The sequence below is a fragment of the Hypanus sabinus genome, chromosome 14 (assembly GCF_030144855.1).
Source record: "Hypanus sabinus isolate sHypSab1 chromosome 14, sHypSab1.hap1, whole genome shotgun sequence".
Classification (NCBI taxonomy): domain Eukaryota; kingdom Metazoa; phylum Chordata; class Chondrichthyes; order Myliobatiformes; family Dasyatidae; genus Hypanus; species Hypanus sabinus.
This window is the reverse complement of record NC_082719.1, coordinates 54,508,914-54,529,716: the sequence shown is the minus strand read 5'-3', so window position 1 is coordinate 54,529,716 and position 20,803 is coordinate 54,508,914. Positions and strand designations below refer to the sequence as shown.

Sequence of the window (20,803 nt, the reverse complement as noted above, 5' to 3'; positions counted from 1 at the left end):
GTAATGAAGCTTTTGGCAGACTGGCCTTCATAAATCAAAGTACCGAGTACAGGAGAGGGGATGTTATGTTGAAGTGGCATAAGATATTGGTGAGACCTAATTGGGAGTATTCTGTGCAGTTTTGGTCACCTACCTAGAGGAAAGATGTAAACAAGGTTGACAGAGTACACAGAAAACTTACAAGGATATTATTGGGTCTGGAGGAGCTGAGTCATATGGGATGAGTGAATAGGTTAGGACGTTATTCCTCGGAATGTAGACAATTGAGGGATTTGAAAGTGGTATACAAAATTATGAGGGGTATAGATAGGGTAAATGCAAGTAGGCTTTTTCCACGGACATTGGGTAGAACTACAACTCGAGGTCATGGGTTAAGATCGAAAGTTAAAACATTTAGGCGAACACAAGGGGAAACTTCTTCACTCAGAGGGTCGTGAGACTGAGCTGCCAGCACAATGTGCGAGTTCAATTTCAACATTTAAGAAAATTTTGGATTAGGTACGTGGATAGCAGCGGTATGGAAGGGTATTGTCCCAGTGCAGGTTAATGGGAGTAGGCAGATTAAATAGTTTGGCACAGACTAGATGGGCTAAAGAGCCTCTTTCTGTGCTGTATTTTTCTATGATTCTATGACCAGAGGGCACAGTCTCAGAATAGAGGGGCATCCATTTAGAATGGAGATAGCAAGGAATTTCTTTAGTCAGAGAGTGGTGAATCTGTGGAATTCATTGCCACAGGCAGCTGTGAAGGCCAATTCATTAGGTATATTTAAGACAGAGTTTCTTCATTACTCAGGGGATGAAGGATTAAGGGGAGAGGTTGGTGTAGAGAGGAAAATGGATCAGCCATGATGAAGCAGACTCAATGGGACAAATGGCATAATTCTGCTCCTATACCTTGTGGTCTTCGAGAAGTCTACATCAGACAGAGCGGTTTAAAAAGTCATATTAGGTGAAAGAACAGAAAAAGTGTGAGTTAGAAAGTACAGAAACCTAAGGTGGCTGCTGGTTGGAATTTTAAATTAATAACTGACCTAGCAATAAATGCTACCTACAGAAAAGCATTCCAAACTTTTATCACCCTACGTCTTAAAGTCTCTTCTAGAAAGACCTGATTCGACCATAAGACATAGGAGCAGTATTAGGGTATTCAGCCCATCAAGTCTGCTACATTATTCAATCACAGCTGATGTATTATCCCTCTGGTGTAACATTTGATGCCTTTACTAATAATGAACTTATCAACTTTTGCTTTAAATATACAAAATGAGTTGGGCTCTAGTCATCTGTGGCAATGAATTTCACAGATTCATCAAGTTTAGACTAAGAAATGTCTCCTGAACTCTGTCTTAATGGGATGTTCCTGTATTCTGAGGCTGTGTCCTTTGGTTCTAGACTCTCCCATTATTGAAAATATCCTCTCAACTGCCTTTCAATATTCAGTCAGTTTCTATGAGATCAGCCCTCTTTCTTCTAAACTTGAGAAAATACAGGCCCAGAACCATCAAATGCTCCTCGTACATTACGTTTATATTCCCAGCACTATCATGAACCTCCTCCAGACCAGACAGACAGACATACTTTATTGATCCCGAGGGAAATTGGGTTTCATTACAGCCATGCCAACCAAGAATAGTGTAGAAATATAGCAATATAAAACCATAAATAATTAAATAATAATAAGTTAATCATTCCAAGTGGAAATAAGTCCAGGACCAGCCTATTGGCTCAGGGTGTCTGACACTCCGAGGGAGGAGTTGTAAAGTTTGATGGCCACAAGCAGGAATGACTTCCTATGACGCTCAGTGTTACATCTCGGTAGAATGAGTCTCTGGCTGAACATATTCCCGTGCCTAACCAGTACATTATGGAGTGGATGGGAGTCATTGTCCAAGATGGCATGCAACTTGGACAGCATCCTCTTTTCAGACACCAGCGTCAGAGAGTCCAGTTCCACCCCCCATCACTGGCCTTACGAATGAGTTTGTTGATTCTGTTGGTGTCTGCTACCCTCAGCCTGCTACCCCAGCACACAACAGCAAACATGATAGCACTGGCCACCACAGCCTTCCCAATGCTAACGAATTCTAACTTAAATGAGGTCATCATGCTCCAAATGTGGTCTGACCAATGACTTCCAAAGCCTCAGCACTTCATCCTTGCTTTTATCTTCTAGTCCTCTCAAAATAAAGGTTAACCTTGTACTTGCCTTCCTTACGTCCAACTCAACCTGAAAAATTCCTTTCCACCTCAAATTTCTGAAGTCACTTCCTGCTTGGAAAATAGACTACACCTTTATTCATTCTACTAAAGTGCATGACCATACACTTCCTTTTACAGTGTTTCCTCCGTCACTTCTTGCCCATTCGCCTAATCTGTCCAAGTCCTTCTGCAGTCTCCCTGCTTCCTCAATGCTGCCTGCCCTCTAATCTTAAGAGTCCTTACACTGGAAATATTTTCTCTTATTACATGAAAAACTTCAATGAAAATACTCATTAACCTTCTAAATTTCACTGATTACAGCTCTGGAAGAAATTTAGCTGCACAAATTTCACCTGGGTAAATCTATGCCGAATATAGGACTTTCCCCCATTTCTTTGTATTTCTTACCTTGGCAACCATTAAGCTTTCTATTCTCGCCACTTCATTGATGTAGTTATGTACTCTTGATTTGAAATCATCCTTTTCATGCAAAGCTTGTTCGAGTTCACTGCTGATTGCCTAAGATGAAGGTGAAGATTATTAACGAGATATAAACTGTTCAATGCAGAGACAAATTGTGCAAAACTACCAGTTATTCACTATTCCTAAAATCAGAACAAATATGTTTGAAGTATTTTGAGAAACCTAGTTACCAGCTGTTTCAAGTTTGAAGTTGCACCGATTAAAATATTGCTTCCAACAAGACATTTCAAATGAAATTTTGAGTACCCTGGATCTGTGCAAGTGCAAATACAAAACCAGTTGCTGCTATTGTATTTAAATTGTCAGTGAAAATCCAAAAAGCTCAGCATTGCAATGGCACCTCCCAGGCCTTGTGTTTGTGAGTGATCTCCAATATGGTACATTACCCAGGCTGGACTGCAATGAAACAGCATACATTCTGATGGGTCAAATTTAGCACACTCCGTTTCCTCTCACTCACGAACACAATCCAATGTGCTGCTGAGTATAATGACAGCATCACCACACTAAAGTCCACTTATTTATTTTATTACTATAGTTTCCTGTTTCCACCCCACTATCCAGACATTGATAGCCTCCATCATAACAGGTTACTAAAAGGATGCTATTTTGATTTGAAGTTAAAAGCAGCACAAATGCTTTGCACGTAACTGTGCTGAGTTAGGAGAAAGTTTCAAAAAAATATTGGAGAGGAAATTAGAAGTTCAACACACCACTTCCCTCTAGAGAGACCAGTTTATTTCAACATCTCAAGCTGGGGAAGGGGGCATTTCGGACTTTAAAGGTAACTTGAAGCTAACACAATCAACTCATCATACAGTACTGTGCAAAGGTCTTTGGCACCTGATATTTTATAATATAAATTTTGTTTTAGATATTTATATTTTGACTTTTGTATTAGTATGTCAGTAGAAAAGCACAAGCTTTTGATTTCCAAACATTAACTTTCTGAAATATTAAATGTTACAGAGAAATGTTTGTATTCATTAAAGAAAGTAACATTATTAAGTAATAGCCCTGTGCATGATTAAACTAAGATACCAAATAGAATGCTAATGACCAATAACATGAGCTGAATGATCTAAACTGATTAACTGATACAGAAATGGACAAAGAAGGAATCAAACTGGGCAAAGGACAACCGAACTAAACGGTGACCATGTGGAAGATGTGAGTTTAACCTTCAAATCATAGAGCTTTGACCAACGACCATCAGCATTTGGGATTAATTATTAAGAGCAAATTAAAGGAAGGTGGGGCAAATGCAGTGGCTATTGACTGAGTTGACATAGAGTGGTGATCAATGGTGATCTATGGCTTTAGCTCTTTAAGCTTCATCAAAATAGTGCTTCACTCAGAGAAAGCAAAGGAAAGAAAAGCTCAGCTTTTTTCTTTCTCTGTTATCTGCTCAGTTAGAGATAACAGGCAGGATAGTGCAATGTTCCCCTTGTGGGATGTGGGAAGACAGGGAGACCTCCAGTAACCCTGACCACAACTGCAAGAAATGCATCCAGCTGCAGCTTCTAACAAACAGTATTAAGGAATTAAGAGTTGGAACTGGATGAACTTTGGATCATTCAGAGGCTGAAGGGGTGACAGACAGGAAGGGAAAAGGGGTTAAGAAGCCAATGCAGAGCATCCCTGAGGCCATCCCCCAGAACAAAAGTTCTATCACTTTGGATACTGTAGGGGAGGAATGACCTAACAGAGGAAATTCATAGTGGTCTGGTCTCTGGTACTGTCTGCATCTGTGACTCAAGACAGGAAGGAGGAAGAAAAGGCACACTGTGGTGGTAGGGAATTCATTAGTGAGGGGAACAGAGAGGAAGTTCCGTGGGTGAGAACAAAATTCCTAGATGTATGTACCCTCCCAACTGCCAGGGTCCGAGATACCTTGGATCAAGTCCTCAGCATTTTTAAGTGGGAGGGTGAACAGCCAGAAATTGTAGTCCACGTCGATACCAATGATATGGGAAGGCTGAGTGATGAGATTTTGCACAGGGAGTTCAGGGAGCTAGGTGCTAAGTTGAAGGGCAGGATCTGCAGGTGGTTGTGATCTCAGGATTGTTACTGTGCCATCTGCTAGTGAAGCTAGAACTAGGAAGACTATAGAGTTTAATACGTGGCTAAGGAGTTGCTGTAGCAGGGACAGCATAAGACTTTTGGATCATTGGTCTCTGTTCCAAGGAAGGTGGAACCTGTACAGAAGGGTTGGTTTGCACCTCAACTGGAGGGGTAACTAATATCCCAGTGGGAAGGTTTGTTAATGCTGCACAGTGGGGTTTAAACTACAGTTGCAGAAGGATGGGAACCAGAGTGCCAGAACAGTTGGTGGAGAGATTGTGGAGGCAGATGCTGGTAAGACTTCAGACAATTAGGAATCAAAAGGTTGAATGAACATGGTGTGACAAAATTGATAAGGGTGAATACAGGACTGAAGGTGTTGTAGCTGAATATGCACAGTATACGGAATAAGATAGATGAATTTGCCGCACAGTTGCAGCTTTGATGTTGAAGGCATCACAAAGTCATGGCTGAAAGATACAGCTGGGAGCTTAACGCCTAAGGATGCACACAGTATTGAAAGGGCAGGCAGGAAGGCAGGGGGCGGCGTTGTTCTGTTGGTAAAATAATGAAATCAAATCATTAGAAAGAGGTGACATAGGGTCGGATGGTGTTGAATCATTGTGGATACAGCTAAGGAACTGCAATGGTAAAAAGATCCTGATGGACGTTGTATACAGACCCCAAAACTGTAGGGAGGATGTGGTCTACAAGTTACAAAGGGAGATAGAAAATGCATGTCAAAAGGGCAATGTTACAATAGTCATAGAGGTTTTCAATATGCAGGTAGATTGGGAAAACCAGGTTGGTGTTGGATTACAACAGGGGCACTGAGAACTGTTCTAGGTGTCAGGGGACATGAAGTGTGTGAAGGTACTATAATCAGAGAGGAGGTTCTTGGGAAACTGAAAGGTCTGAAGGTAGATAAGTCATCTGGACCAGATGGTGTACACTCCAGAATTCTGAAAGAGGTGACTGAAGAGATCATGGAGGCATTAGTGATTATCCTTCAAGAATCGCTAGATTCTGGAATGGTTTCGGAAGACTGGAAAATTGCAAATGTCACTCCAATCTTCAAGAAGGGAGAGAGGCAGAGGAAAGTAAACTATAGGTCAGTTAGTCTGACCTCAGTGGTTGGGAAGGAGTCGACTATTAAGGATGAGGTCTCAGGGTACTTGGAGACCCAAGATAAAATAGACTTTAGTCAACATGGTTTCCTCAAGGGAAAACCTTGCCTGACAAATCTGCTGGAATTCTTTGAAGTAGTAACAAGCAAGACAAAGAAAAATCGGTGGATATTGTGTACTTGAATTTTCAGAAATCCTTTGACAAGGTGCCACATGAGGCTGCTTAACAAGCTATGAACCCAAGGTATTGCAGGAAAGATTCTAGCATAGATAAAGCAGTGGAAGATTGAGAATAAAAGGGAGCCTTTGCTGACTGGCTGACGGAGGCTAGTGGTGTTCCACAGGGGTCTGTATTGGGACCATTCCTTTTACGTTACATGTCAACAACTTAGATGATGGAATTGATGGCTTTGTTGTAAGTTTGCCAACAATATGAAGATAGGTGGAAGGGCAGACACTTTTGAGGATGTAGAGGCTACAGGAGGACTACCAATTAGAACGGGCAAAGAAATGGCAGATGGAATACACTGTCAGCAAATGTAAGGTCATGCACTTTGATAAATGAAAGGGTTGCCTACTATCTAACTGGAGAGAAAATACAGAACACTGAGACACAAAAGGGACCTGGGAGTACTTGTGCAGGATTCCCTAAAGGTTAATTTGTAGGTTGAGTCTGCAGTGAGCAAGGCAAATGCAAAGTTAGCATTCATTTCAAGAGGACTAGAATATAAAAGCAAGGATATAATATTAAAACTTTACAAAATTTCTGGTGAGTTGTCACTTTGGAGTACTGTGAGCAGGCTTAGCCCAATATCTTAGATGTTTCAAAGCAGGTTCACGAAAATGATTCCAGGATTGAATAGCTTGTCATATAAATAGTGTCTGATGGATCTAGGCTTGTATTAACTAGAATTCAGAAGAATGACGGGTGACCTCATTGAAACCTATCGAATGGTGAAAGGCCTTGATAGAGTGGATGTTGAGAGGATGTTTCATTTGGTGGGAGAGTCTAAGAAGAGAGGACAATGCCTCAAAATAGAGAGGTGTCCGTTAGAATGGAGATGAAAAGGAACTTCTTTAGCTAAAGGGTGGTGAATCTATGGAATTCTTTGAAACAGGCAGCTGTGGAGGCCAAGTCTTTATGTATACCGTCGTCCCTCCTTATCCGCGAGTTCCGCCTGCAAATTCAACCAACCGCGAATCGAGAAAATCTTGGAAGTGCTCTTCCAGCACTTGTTGTTTGAGTATTGTTCGCCTCGCATCTCGTTCGTTCGCTACCTTGTTCCTGTGAAAAAATGGTTCCTAAAAAGCAATTACGTGGTCAAAGCAATTGCTCAAAGGCTAAGAGGGAGCATAAAGTACTATCTCTTGCTGAGAAAGTAGAAATATTAGATCTTTTGAAAAGTGGCATGTCACCTTCCGAAGTGGGCCATAAGGTTGGCAAGAACGAATCGGGCATTCGCACAAAAAAGCAGAAAGAAGCTGAAATTCATGTTAAGTGTTAGTACTGCCTCTTCAACGGCAAAAATGGTCTCTCTGGTTCGTGATAAAGTGCTTGCAAAGACTGCGAAAGCATTAAGTGTGTGGTTAGTGGACACATCACAGAAGAATATCCCTGTCGAGAGCCAAATTATATGTGAAAAAGCACTTAGTCTCTATGAGCACTACTATGACGGGGTTGATGAGAGCAAGAGAAAAGAGTTTAAGGCTAGTAAGGGATGGCTGGCTGGCGATGTAAAGCGCTACAGCCTCAAGAATGTAAAGATCACGGGAGAATCAGCATTGGCTAATGCTGAAGCCGCTGCAGCATTCCCAGAGCTCAAGAAACTCATAGAAGAGAAAGCTACTTTCCAGAGCAAATTCAACTGTGATGAAACGGGCTTGTTCTGGAAGAAGATGCCCAATCGTACCTACATCCATAAGAATGCCCAGCAGGCCCTGGGGTTCAAAGCCTGGAAAGATCGCCTTACTCTGGTGCTGTGCGGCAACGCAGCTGGTCACATGATCAAGCCAGGACTCATCTACCGAGCAAACAATCCCTGGGGCCCTTAAGAGCAAAAACAAAAATTCCCTACCCGTGTTCTGGCAACACAACAAAAAGGCTTGGGTGACAGTGATCTTGTTCTTGGAACAGTTCCACCAGCGCTTCATTCCTGAAGTCAAGAAATACCTCAAAGAGAAGGGGCCGCCATTCAAGGCCCTCATAATTGACAATGCTCCCGGCCATCCCTAATCTCTGCTTCACCATTGATAATGTGGAAGTGATGTTCCTGCCTCCTAACACTACGTCACTGTTGTAGCCACTTGATCAAGGCATCATCAAGTGCACTAAGGCGACTTATACCTGCTTCACCTTTGGGAGGATTTGTGCTGTCTTTGATGCTAATCCTGACTGCAGCATCATGGATTTATGGAAGCAGATGCAATTGTGCTTATTGTAGAGCCTGTAGACACTGTAAAACCCGAGACAGTCAATGCATGTTGGAACCCACTGTGGAGTGAGACAATGATTTCAGGGGCTTCCCCACTATTGGTGCAGATGTCAGGGATATCGTGAATGTTACAAGGGAAGTTGGTGGGAAGGCTTCTCTGACATGATCAAGGATGACGTCGAGGGACAAATAGAAGAGCACAGAGAAACTCTTACCAATGAGGAACTCGAAGATCTGCTGAAATCCTCTGCAGAAAATGATGATGCAGAAGATTTAGAGGCAGAGCCATCAATTTGGACACTTGAAAAATTTTCAGCAGTTTTTCAACAGGCGCAAGTGTTGAAGGATATGATCTTTCAATGGAACGAAGCCTCCGTGTCACTCGAGGGATAACAACATGCCCACAACCACTGCAAGATTTGTTTGATGATGCAAAAAAAAGGGACAGCTTCCTATAACAATGTTTCTAACTGAAGCATCTGTAATTCTGTAGTCTCGATATTCAACGCTTGAAGATCCTCAGCTCGCAACCTCCACAGTTCGACTTTAGTATTATTGAGCCTCCTCCAAAGCATCCTTATTCCCTAAATAAAACAGTGTAACGATTACTGTACTTTACTCCTTTTACTTGTTATTTTACTCATTGTTTGATCATTGTTCGCCTTGCATCTTTCATTCGCTCCTTGTGTTGTGAGCGAGAGGAACATGTACAAATCTTACACCATGGCAAGAGTGCCCATAGCAACAAGACACAAGGTGGTCATCCTACATCAGCAAGTTCTCTCCCAAGCAGAAACTTTGCGGCAAATAGAAATTTTAACATGTACTATCCAAGCTCTGCTGAAGAAGCACAAAGAAATGGGCAAAGTTGAGGACCAGAAATACAGTGATCAGACATGGAAATATAGTGCAGCAGACAAGAGATACATCAAACTGATATCCCTTCTAAATTGGAAGAAATCCAGCACTGCTGTCAGCTCTGAACTCACAGAAACCAGTGGAACCCAAGTACAACCTTCTACAGTCCAGAGAAATCTTGTCAGAAGTGATCTTCGTGGAATAGTTGCTCCCAAAAGCGATGCCTCTGAAGCGGAAACAAAGTCTAGAGACTCACCTATGCAGAAAATAACAAGGACTGGGGGTGCTCAACAATGGCAGCAAGTGCCCTGAACTGATAAGTCAAAAATGTGAATTTTTGGCTGAACCAGGAGATAGTTTCTCTGTAGAAGAGCTGGAGAGCACTCTGGATGAGTGCAGCCAGCTGTGAAGCACAGCAGAGGTTCCCTGCAGATTTAGGGCTGTATTTCTGCAAATGGAGTTGGTGATCTGGTCAGAATTAATGGACTCCTCAATGCTGAGAAGAACAAGCAGATTCTCATCCATCACACAATACCATCAGTGAAGCATCTGATCGGTTCCAAATTCATTCTGAAGCAGGACAATGACCTCAAACACACGGCCAAGGTCATAAAGAAATATCTTCAGTGAAAAGAACAAGGAATTCTGCAACAGATGATATGGCCTCCACAGAAATCACAACATCCTCGAGGCTGTGTGGGATTACCTGGAGAGACAGAAGCAAGCGAGACAGCCAAAGTTTGTAGAAAAACTGTGGCAAGTTCTCCAAGATACTTGGAACAACCCACCTGCTGATTTTCTTAGAAAACTGCATGACAGTTTACCTCACAGAATTGATGCAGTTTTGAAAGTAAAGGGTGGTCACATCAAATATTGATTTGATTTAGTATTCTTTTACTGTTCACTGCTCTTTATAGTAATTCATTTGATATTTATAAACCTTTCATTATTTTTGGAAGTATTTTCACTTTACACTTTTTTTACATGCACCCAAGACCTTTGCATAGTACTATACATATGTGAACAAACTTTTGGTATCTTCTTTTATATTTTTGGCTATTTAATCTCACCACCCTTATTGCTTTTTTAGTTGCATTCTTGCATGAGCCCCAGCTTTCCTTGCCCTTCACGATCTCATGAAACAATCCATGTTCTATGCTTACAATGATAATGCTCCCCAACTCTTTCTTTGCTACACTGACATCTCTCATAAGGGCACCAGGCTTTCTTGCATTTTTGTTGGCTATGTTCAAGGCTAAGCTTTCCAATTCTTTCTGTGCTACAATGAACTGAATTGGTGTTGCTTCTTGCACAAGCTGAGGCTGCCAATTTTGCCTCCAACTTCCACCCTGTCTGCAAAATTATTTGATCCATCTGTTGCACTTTTGTTCTCCCTCTCTTTTCTCCTTCTCCCCTGCCCCTCACCTCCCTCCCTTTCTTCCATGGTGCCCCATCTCTCCTATTAGATTTCTTTTTCTTCAATCCTTTATCCCTTCCACCGATCACATTTCAGCTTTTTACACCATTCCCCCTCTCCTCCCATCTAGCCTCTCCCATCCCCCGCCAGCTTGTACTCTCGAACCTTATTCTGGCTACTGCACCCTTCATTTCGAGTCCTGATGAAGGGTCTTGGCCAAAATGTCGACTGTTTATTTCCCTCCATAGATGCTGCCAAGTCTGCTGAGTTCCTCCAGCATTCCATGCTTTAGTTGACTTGTCGATTTTTAAAAGCTCCCACCCGTCTAGCCTCCCACTAAATTCTGCAAAATTGTCTGCCCCCTCTTTTCCTTTTATGCTGTTGCTGACCTTGAATCTAGAACAACAAATCTAGAATTGCCTTCTCCTTTGACCACAAGCTGCTCTAAAAAAATCTGTTCTGTATTCTACAAATTTCTTAGGTTCCAGCACCAACCTGATATTTCCGGTCTACCAGCATACTAAAGTCCCATATGACTACTATTATATTGCCATTCTTACATGACACTTTTAAATCTCAGTTGTAGTTTGTACCCCATATCTATTTAGTTCTCCAAATATGCTGCTAAATCTATTGAGTGTTTTCAATTTCAATTCAGTTTACCTGATTTTCTCTTGTCATTTGAGCCAAGTCATCTTGTAAGCAACGATTCTCTTTGAAAGCATTATCTCGAGATTGTTCAACTTGCTCTAGTTCCTTACGAGTGGAATCAAGTTGACGACGTAAGGAATTTATTTCCCGATCTCGGTTACTCAGAGTGTTGTTCAAAAGACTATTAAAAAATGAAGATTTTTTTTGGAAAGGAAATACATTGTATACAGAGGAAGAAGAACAAGTCTATGTAGCAATTCTATTGTTTTAATTGTTGCACTTACTCTAGTGCAGATTCTAGTTCAGTGACAGTAATCTTCATATTAGTTAAGGCCTTTTCCTGTAAAAGAGAAAAAAGTAGATATATGATTTCCATAGCAATGGAAGCCAAGATGACCTATTACTATATCAGTACTGTTCAAATTCACTTGACCTTTGGACTGCATAAAAGCACAAAATTTTGTTTCTTTATTCAATTCTTATAACTTCACTATTGGGGTTATTAATGGATTATATATAACTTCACTATTAGCTTTTACTTCTCTTATAGCTAGGAGGACGCTCTTGCTTAAATGGAAGGATGCTGTTCCACCTACTCATGCTCAATTGTTAAAGGATGTTATGTCATGCTTAAATTTAGAGAAGATCCGATGTTCAGTTCTTTAATCTAGCCAAGACTTTTATACATTGTGGGGATCATTTTTGAGTTATTTTCAAAACCTATATTTCAATATTACATAGAAACACAGAAAACCAAAAGCACAATACAGGCCCTTGGGCCGACAAAGTTGTGTACCTTAGAAATTACTAGGCTTACCTATAGCCCTCTATTTTACTAAGCTCCAAGTACTTATCCAAAAGCCTCTTAAAAGACCCTATCGTATCCGCCTCCACCACCGTTGCCGGCAGCCCATTCCACGCACTCACCAATCTCGAGTAAAAAACTTACCCCTGACATCTCCTTTGTACCTACTCCCCAGTACCTTAAATCTGTGTCCTCTTGTGGCAACTACTTCAGCCCTGGGAAAAAGCCTCTGATTATCCACACGATCAATACATCTCATCATCTTGGACACCTCTATCAGATCACCTCTCATCCTCTGTCGCTCCAAGGAGAAAAGGCCGAGTTCACTCAACCTATTCTCATAAGGCATGCTCCTCAATCCAGGCAACATCCTTGTAAATCTCCTCTGCACCCTTTCTATGGCTTCCACATCTTTCCTGTAGTGAGGCGACCAGAACTGAGCACAGTACTCCAAGAGGGGTCTGACCAGGGCCCTATATAGCTGCAACATTACCTCTCGGCTCCAAAATTTAATTCCACGATTGATGAAGGCCGATACACCATATGCCTTCTTAACCACAGAGTCAACCTTTGCAGCTGCTTTGAGCATCCTAAATACAATTTAATTTAATTTTTATGAATACAGGGTTTTGTGATTGTAACTGTATTTTTAATACAATGTATTTGGTACTATTTTATTTTTTTCTTTTGACTTGTATATCTTCTTGTACTCTGTATTCCTCTATGCAGAAACTAATAAAAATATTGAAAGAAAAAAATATATTATTAAAACACATATGGATTTACCAAAGCAGTATTAATGATTATTTCAATTTACTTTCCCTTGAGAATTGTCTAAAGTGGCAATAGATTATGTACTTTTGGGAGTGGCAGTATAGGGAAAATAGATTTGTAAATTAGAACACTGAGGTATGATTGGAGTTGTGGATGTGCACATAACTCTTGTTTTAATCATTTCTGTAAGTACACAGCTCAGGAAATTCTACAAAGTTACAAGCAGGAATGGGCAAGTTTCAGATTTCTGGAGCCTATTGGCAAACCTATCACACCACCATTCACCTGAATGGTTGAGTAACTGCTCAGATCACATCTCTCCTCTACTTCACTAATTACTTGACCAGAATTTTTATTTCATCTACTAATATGGTTTTATAGTAACAGCATGGAAGGGGACATTGTACTCTAATAAAGATTAAACTCCCTTGTTACACACACAAAATGCTGGAGGAACTCAGCAGCATCTACGGAAAAGAGTAAACAGTCGAATTTTTGGGCTGTTTACTCTTTTTCACAGATGCTGCCTGGCTGGCTGATTTTCTCCAGCATTTTTGTGTATTGCTTGGATTTCCAGCCACCTGCAGATTTCCTCTTGTTTGTGATTAAACTCTCTTGTTCAGAAATACTTCACTTTGTTTTATCAGATATCTGCAACTTTCTCTTCCAATGGGTCGTTATTCATCAGAGACTAAGAATGCATTTGTAAGCGACAAAGGAGGACATCATGGATATTTTCAAAATGTCTTCAAGGAAAGACAGATGTAGAATCCTGTACCACTGTTCATAGATGTGTGTTGCCCAGGAACATCTTACAGTAAATGATGTAATCTTAAAGTTTAGTCATAATTGTAATGTGGAAAAATGTGACAACCAATATGTATTCAGCAGACTTCCAAATATATATATATGATAATGAACTGAATGAACTTTTTTCTTTAAATGTTGCTAATCCAGAGATAAATTTTCAGGGTGCTATTAATAGCTCGCCCTTCTTTAAAATAGTACGAGGAAAAATTTTATAGGGCAGTATGGATCTCAGAATAACATTGTTTTCAAAAAATAGTGCTGTGAATAGAGTATTCTCTCAATTTTCCAATGGGAACATTGACTGAGACTTTTGTGTTCTATACAACTTGAGCAAAAGTGTTATCACCAACTCTGAAGTTTCAGTCACAAAATCATTGCCCACATCAAGGAAGAGGGATACCACAGGGGATGTGTGACCACGAACATTTTTCAAGGAAGGAGAGAATTCTGACTGGCACCTATAAACGGGTCATGACTCAAGTAATGCTGGGTCAGGATTGTGTTCAACCATGGCCACCCAGTGGCCAAAGATGGCCAAAATTCTATTCATCTAGAGGCAGAGTGAACAAGACTGTCACTTCATGGCAACTCCAAGAAAAATGGAGAAAAAAGCTCTGCCCTCCATAAATAGCCTTTGACTTTATAACTCAGAGAGACTGTGGAATACCCTTAAATTCAATAGCTTATTTCAAGAGCCATCTCTTGGCACAGGCAGACACTGATGATGAAATTCACCAGTGCCTTCGCACACCAGCATAGCCTCTGGTTAACTGAAGAAAACAGGATCTGAAGATCAAGATCTCATTACAAAACTTATGCCTTACAGGTCTGCATCCTTTGAGACATGATATCCCTACAACAGGCATCTCAAAATACAGGAAAAATATCACCCATGCTGGCTCGCTTATCCTTCCAGAGACAATGTCAATGTCCTCTGCCAGGCCAAAATTCCCAGCAGTAATTCCTGTTATTCTCAGCTGGCTACAGCTAAGACGCATTGGTTGTATGCTTGATATCAGCCACCTGAAACATACACTATTTCAGGCTCTATCATGGGAGATTAACAGATGATCAGTGGAAAAGATTGAAAGATGTATTCAGAACTTTTTGAAGTGCAACAATCCCATTGATTCCTGGAAATCCCTGGACAACAATCATTCAAAGTGGAGAGGGAACATTTGGAGTGGTACTGAGGGCCTCAAGGCTATGCATCTGGAGGATACAGAGCCCTGCATAAGTGGCAGAAAGAGCTCACCACCTCACAAATTACCCAGCTGCCCACCCCATCAGCCAAGTCACGCTCCACCAGAGCAAGAGTTTGTTGTTCCAACACTGGCCTAATTAGGCACTTTGGAAGCCACAGCACCTAAGTGGAAGCAAGGCATCCTCAATCCCAAAGGATTGCCTAAAATGACCAAAGCACTGCTGGCCACTAAACCAGTTAGGTGAAGGGACAGCTTATTTTGCAAATGAGATTTTTATGAAAGTTTCAGCAGTAAGTTGCAATTCTGCTAGTTATTATGTTTAATTAATATCCAACAGAATCCTGTTCCAAATGAAGACTCACATAAAAATAAAATGTACATTTACCCTGTTAGCAAGATTATCTTCTAAAGTTGCTATTTTCTCAGTTTTGTCATCCACAGCTTCCTGCAGGCAATCTTTTTCTTGATCCAGAGCAGATACCGTACTTTTTAATGCACTGACTTCTTCTCGTTGAGCAGTAGTTTGCCTACTGAATTCGCCTACACAATAAAATGCAGAAATTATCAAAGATCCTTATGTGACTGTTGAATGAAAACAGAAAAATCCTGCGAATACCCAGCAGGTCCTGCAACATCTATGAAGAGAGAAATGTAATGCCATACATCCTGGTTGAAACATTTGCCAAAGCTGTTAAATTGCTTGTGAGTATCCCTGATGTATGGTTTTTTAAGGAAGTCTCAGAAATACTCAGATGATTAAAAATGTAAAATTTATAAGAAAATTAGAAGCACGCAAATAGCATTAAACACATGTAATGACCTGGGAAAGGTTTCCCTGTTGATGTAATGGCTTCTCTGTAGCACAGTGTTTGGGTTATGACTAGAGATAATGGGGACTTTGGAATGTGCGCTGGGCAACGAGGAGAGATGTTTTTCTTTCTTGTGGGCCCGAAAGAAGTTTTCACGGTCTCTTCTTTGGCAGAAGATGGAAAGAGAAGATGTCAGAATGGGGAAGTTGCAGACTGCAGGATGGAGTGGACTTGGAATAGGGTTGGGAGTCGATGCCCAGGGCAAAAATCGTTGGAGAACGAACAGACAGGAAAACATTGAACTCCAACATTGCACATTAGACTGTTTTATGAGAATGGCCCTTTTTCTTTTCTGCTTTCTTTACTAAACCTATAGTCAAATTAAGAATTATAAAGCTCAATCGTTTAATTGCATATGTGTACTGTTTGTTATTTGTGGTATCAATGCTGCATAAAATTTTCCTGGACAAAATGACAAGATAATAGCCTGGATTTCCTTGAGAAAGTCAAACTTTTCTGTCCTTATTCTCTAAGAACAACTGGGACTACTAAGGAAACATGTTCAAAAGTGGTAGAGCGTACCACCATAACATTGAGAAACCTAATTTGGACAGGAGGCCTGAATATTTCATTAATATGATTCATAACATATTATTTTTATCACTTTTACCTAGTCTTTCCTCATGTCTGGCAACCCGATCTTGAAAGGCCTGGAGCTCCTTGGTTTTCATTGACAATCGATGCTGCGCATCTGTAAGCGATTTCTCCAGGTGTTCATTCTGTAACCTAAGCATTAATACAAAGTAACATTCATTAGCGAGGATCATTATTGATTACAGGTAGTGCCCGAGTTACGAACGTCCGACTTACAGACAACTCTTACTTATGAACCGAGGAAGGAGAATGCCGTCTGCCATTTTAATCGTTGCCGTTGACACTGTGTTGAGTGTGTAACTTTGTATTTGGCTTAAATTTTTCTTAGCAAGATTCACCCTGACACCCCCCCCCCCCCCCCCCGTTCCGGTCAGCTGGTGGCGCAGTCAGATCAGCGCCGGGCTCGAGAACGGAGGTTCCCGAGGTCAATCCACCGATAGACTGCTCTCGTGCCGGGTTGATGTTGAGCTCGCAACTCGACCTCGTAAAAAAAATACACTGCCACCTCCAGTTTAGATTCCCACGTGGAATATTGTGGAGGATCAAATATCCAAACGCAGCACAGCCCCCTCTTGTCCTATTTAACCTGTCTCAGTGTTCTGGACTTTAGGACCTGGGGAATTCAGTGCGGTGGTCCTTAGGACCCAGTGAACCTTGGGAGCCGGCGGAGGTCAGGACCCACCGCCCGCAGTGTTTCTGTTCCGTTGATATGAAGCGATCGCGATTGAAAATAAAGTGGAAATAATAAAGCGTTTGGAAAGAGGTGAAATGCCATCGGTCATTGGAAAAGCGTTAGGCTACAGTTGGTCAACGATCAGAACAATTTTAAAGGATAAAGTGAGAATAATGGAGCATGAGAAAGGCCCTGCCGCGATGAAAGCTACAATTAATACTAAGCAACGCAGTGGTTTAATTAATGGAATACATATGTTTCTTAAGTGCTTTATATGCATAGAAAGGTAAAATATATACTATATAGTAGGACAAACGTTTGACTAACTGACACTAAATAATACCGGATGTACTTGTTCTGACTTACATACAAATCCGACTTAAAGTCGGACTCAAGAACGGATCTCGTTCGTAACCTGGGAACTGCCTGTACTCATACATTTTGTCTCTGAACTTGGGAAACATCCTATACAGTAGTAACATCTTCTGACTAAATGATTAACTTTTCACGTTCTTTAGATCAATGTAACATTTTGCATACAGATAGTATCTTTAACAAAGTGAAATACTATGGCATTTCATCAGTGTTTGATAAAGACAAGAAAAAAATAGAGAAAATGATTAAAGTGAAAACCTTAAAGGCAAAAGGAGAAGGTTTAAAGAGGGAGTTCTAGTCATTTCTAGAACTACTTACATTTAAGGAGCATTTTGGGAATGGAAGAGATTACAGAGAAAGGCAGGATTAAGGACATGATCAGCAAACTGATCGTTAAGATTTGTTTCAGTTCATCATATAAACAACAGCATTCAAGGAGCATAGAAGAAAGGAACCACCTAGGAACATATTGAAATAGTAAAGTCTTGAAGTAACAAAAAAGTATAAATGAAGATTTCATTAAATGAGCCAGGGCAAAGCAGCAGGCGTTGCTCAAACCTTGGTTTTCTTTCCATCCTTCCTCTCTTTGTCCCATCAACAGCCATCTAGACCCTACTCTCTATACTGTAAAGCTAATCCCTTTAGATCTATCCTCATTCTAAAGCTGTGACCACCATTGTTTTACAGCATTAAATTTTCTGACTTTATGGCAATGTATTTTGAGCTGTTTCACTAAGTTGAATAAACAGCAAAAACAGAATTTAAATTGACTTCATTCTTACATCCTTCACATACACACAAGGAGCAAAAATCTTTACGTTACGTCTCCTTCTAAATGTGCAGTTTATAGTACTTCGTAATAAATAGTATATATAACAGGACAGTCAATTTCAAGTCTAGTTAATTCAAGCATATTTCATATTTATTTATACAACAGTCCAAATCTTTCATTCAATTGATTCAGATTATTTTAGTAACCTAGTATCATGCTATTACTATGTTATTTTAGTAACCTAATAAATTATGTATTACAAAATGACACTAACTCTGAACTTATGCACAGATACAGATTAATGTAGATATCCTAAAGTTGCTGCTGACAATTTGTTGGGCGCTCATAGACGGCTGTTTGCAAGCTTCTCCAGGGCAAATAAATGCAAAGAAGTGACTTACATTTAAGCTACATGTAAAAGAAAATCTTGCTTATATTTAAGAACACTTTGAAAATCTTACACTTTTTTACACAATATTCAAGCATTTATACTCAAATCAAGCCAAAAAAATCAGCATAACACAATATGAGGCCCTAAAACATACTGCTGCATATTTAACTACTTCTTTGAAAACTGTTTAATAACATTTTGGCTTTTCTAACTTCATGTGTACTGTATATTCCAATACTCATTTAGCAATGGATAAAATATTTCTTGCTTCCTAATAAATGGAGATTTCCTTAAACCGACTGGATGCCCAGTCAATGTGCTGAACCTCTCAAAATAATGACCTGACACAAGCAAGCATCAAAAAGAGTTCTTCACAAAAATGTCTAGATCCATCATTTTCTTCAAAGTTAGCACTGTTTTGGATTCAGCAACAATAAATATAAGTGAGGCAGGGTTTTTTTTTTATAACAAATAAAACATTTATTAAACACTGAAAAACAAACCCCCAAAAGTAAACAAACAACTAACGTAACTGGAAATCAGCTGCTGTGCGGCAGCTTAAACAGTTTTTAAAGGAATAAAGCGAAAACAGTTCTTAAAGCGATGTTGCAAAAACTTCTTTAGAGTAGTACTGCAAAAATTCAAAATGCTTACAGTGTAGCACACCGTGTCTCCGCAACCTGGGCGGCCGCTGTGTCCTGGTTGAGGGAGCTCACCACGTAGTAGTAACGGGTGTCCTCTGAGGTTATCTGCCGAACGTGGAATTGGGCTTCTGCTTGCTGGAACCATAGGTGAGGTCGTAGCATCCAGAAGCTTGGCAGTTTCAATGAAATCGCATAAATAGATGCAGCGTTGGTCATCTCCGGTCCAAAATTGTTTGGACCGTCAGAATCACCAATTGTAGCGGTGTGCTACACGCAGCGCTAAAATAACGACACGGAGTCGGTAAACTGCAGTCAAAAGATAATTTTATTCGAACTTCACAGCCTTGCTTTAAAGCCTCCCTCATCCCGCCCTTCCCAGGTGCAAATGCTCCAAGAGACACGTACTCACAAACCCCCGCAGGCTTTTCTCCCTTTGTTGCGGACCTTGCCTTTGTGCCTGCACGCTGGCTATTTGTGAGCCGGTTCGAGTGTGCTAGGAAGTGGGTCGCCACAACAGTCCATTAAAGGAGAGACTTTTTAAGACGATTTAAATTCTTTCACGTCATGTTGTTGCAGTTCCCAGTCGAACTATACTTTTCCTGGAGAATTTACGAAGATGAAACTGAAACGACTTAAAGGCACTGACCTTTCCTTTACAGAACTGTACCCAACCCTTTCTGCTATTATTTGCAGGGGTTAACACGAGCATAGCCAATGAATTCCTTCCAAATAAGGATCAAACAAAGTCGAACCTGTTACACCGTCGAAATCGACTTTCCTCAATCTTTTAGCTCCCGAACTCCGATCTTCACTCTCCACTGATTTTTAACTGGCAGTATTATAAAGAAACTGCCAGCAATGACCTTTTAAACTTTAGGCATTAAATAAAACTCCACCTTTCAACCAAACTGCATCATAATATTGGACCATGTAGAGGCATGGAGTCAAAATGGCAAATCCAGCCATGAACTGCCCCTCCTCACAGGGAGGGGTCCTCCTTTTATACCCTGTAAAAAAAAACCTGTCACATGACCTCTACTGGCAGGAAAATGACATCACTCCACCATCACAAGACCACTACCTTAGGTCCAGCATCTCTTCAACACCACTGTCACGTGACAAGTACAAGGTACCCACGGGTACATAACAGCACACTCTTCTTTTGCAACTTATTCTCATTTCTAGGGCAAGGTTGCATGCTTAGCTACCATCTTTTTTCCCTCATTGATTCCAAAGTCCTTAGTCATCATGGCAGCAAGAATTTAATGATTTATTGAGAATAAATAGAAACATAAAAACACAACACAATAGAGGACCTCTGACCCACAAAGCTGTGTTGAACATGTCCTTACCTTAGAAATTACCTAGGTTTACCCATAGCCCTCTATTTTTCTGAGCTCCATGTACCTGTCCAGGAGTCTCTAAAAAAGACCCTATCGTACCCGCCTCCATCACCATCGCTGGCAACCCATTCCACACACTCACCACTCTCAGCGTAAAAACATATGCCGGACATCTCCTCTGTACCTACTTCCAAGCTCCTTAAAACTGTGTCTTCCTGTGCTTGCCAGTTCAGCCATGGGGAAAAGTCTCTGACTATCCACATGATCAATGTCTCTCATCATCTGTATCAATGTCTCTCATCATCTGTCAGGTCA

General features: G+C 40.7%; 1 protein-coding gene across 7 annotated transcripts in view; it reads right to left on the bottom strand.

Annotated features, from left to right (window-relative positions):
- cep135 (centrosomal protein 135) overlaps window positions 1-20,803 on the bottom strand; it is a 101,186-nt gene that overhangs the window by 19,046 nt on the left and 61,337 nt on the right. For all 7 annotated transcript variants that reach the window (XR_009515672.1, XM_059989236.1, XM_059989237.1 and 4 more), the window contains 5 exons: window positions 16,307-16,422; window positions 15,213-15,367; window positions 11,518-11,573; window positions 11,246-11,414; window positions 2,610-2,720 (listed from right to left, as the gene is read on the bottom strand). Coding sequence is in view for 6 of the 7 variants with exons in the window: in XM_059989236.1 (XP_059845219.1) it covers window positions 2,610-2,720; window positions 11,246-11,414; window positions 11,518-11,573; window positions 15,213-15,367; window positions 16,307-16,422 (607 nt within the window). In the remaining variant the exon portion in view is untranslated. The remainder of the gene's footprint in view (window positions 1-2,609; window positions 2,721-11,245; window positions 11,415-11,517; window positions 11,574-15,212; window positions 15,368-16,306; window positions 16,423-20,803) is intronic.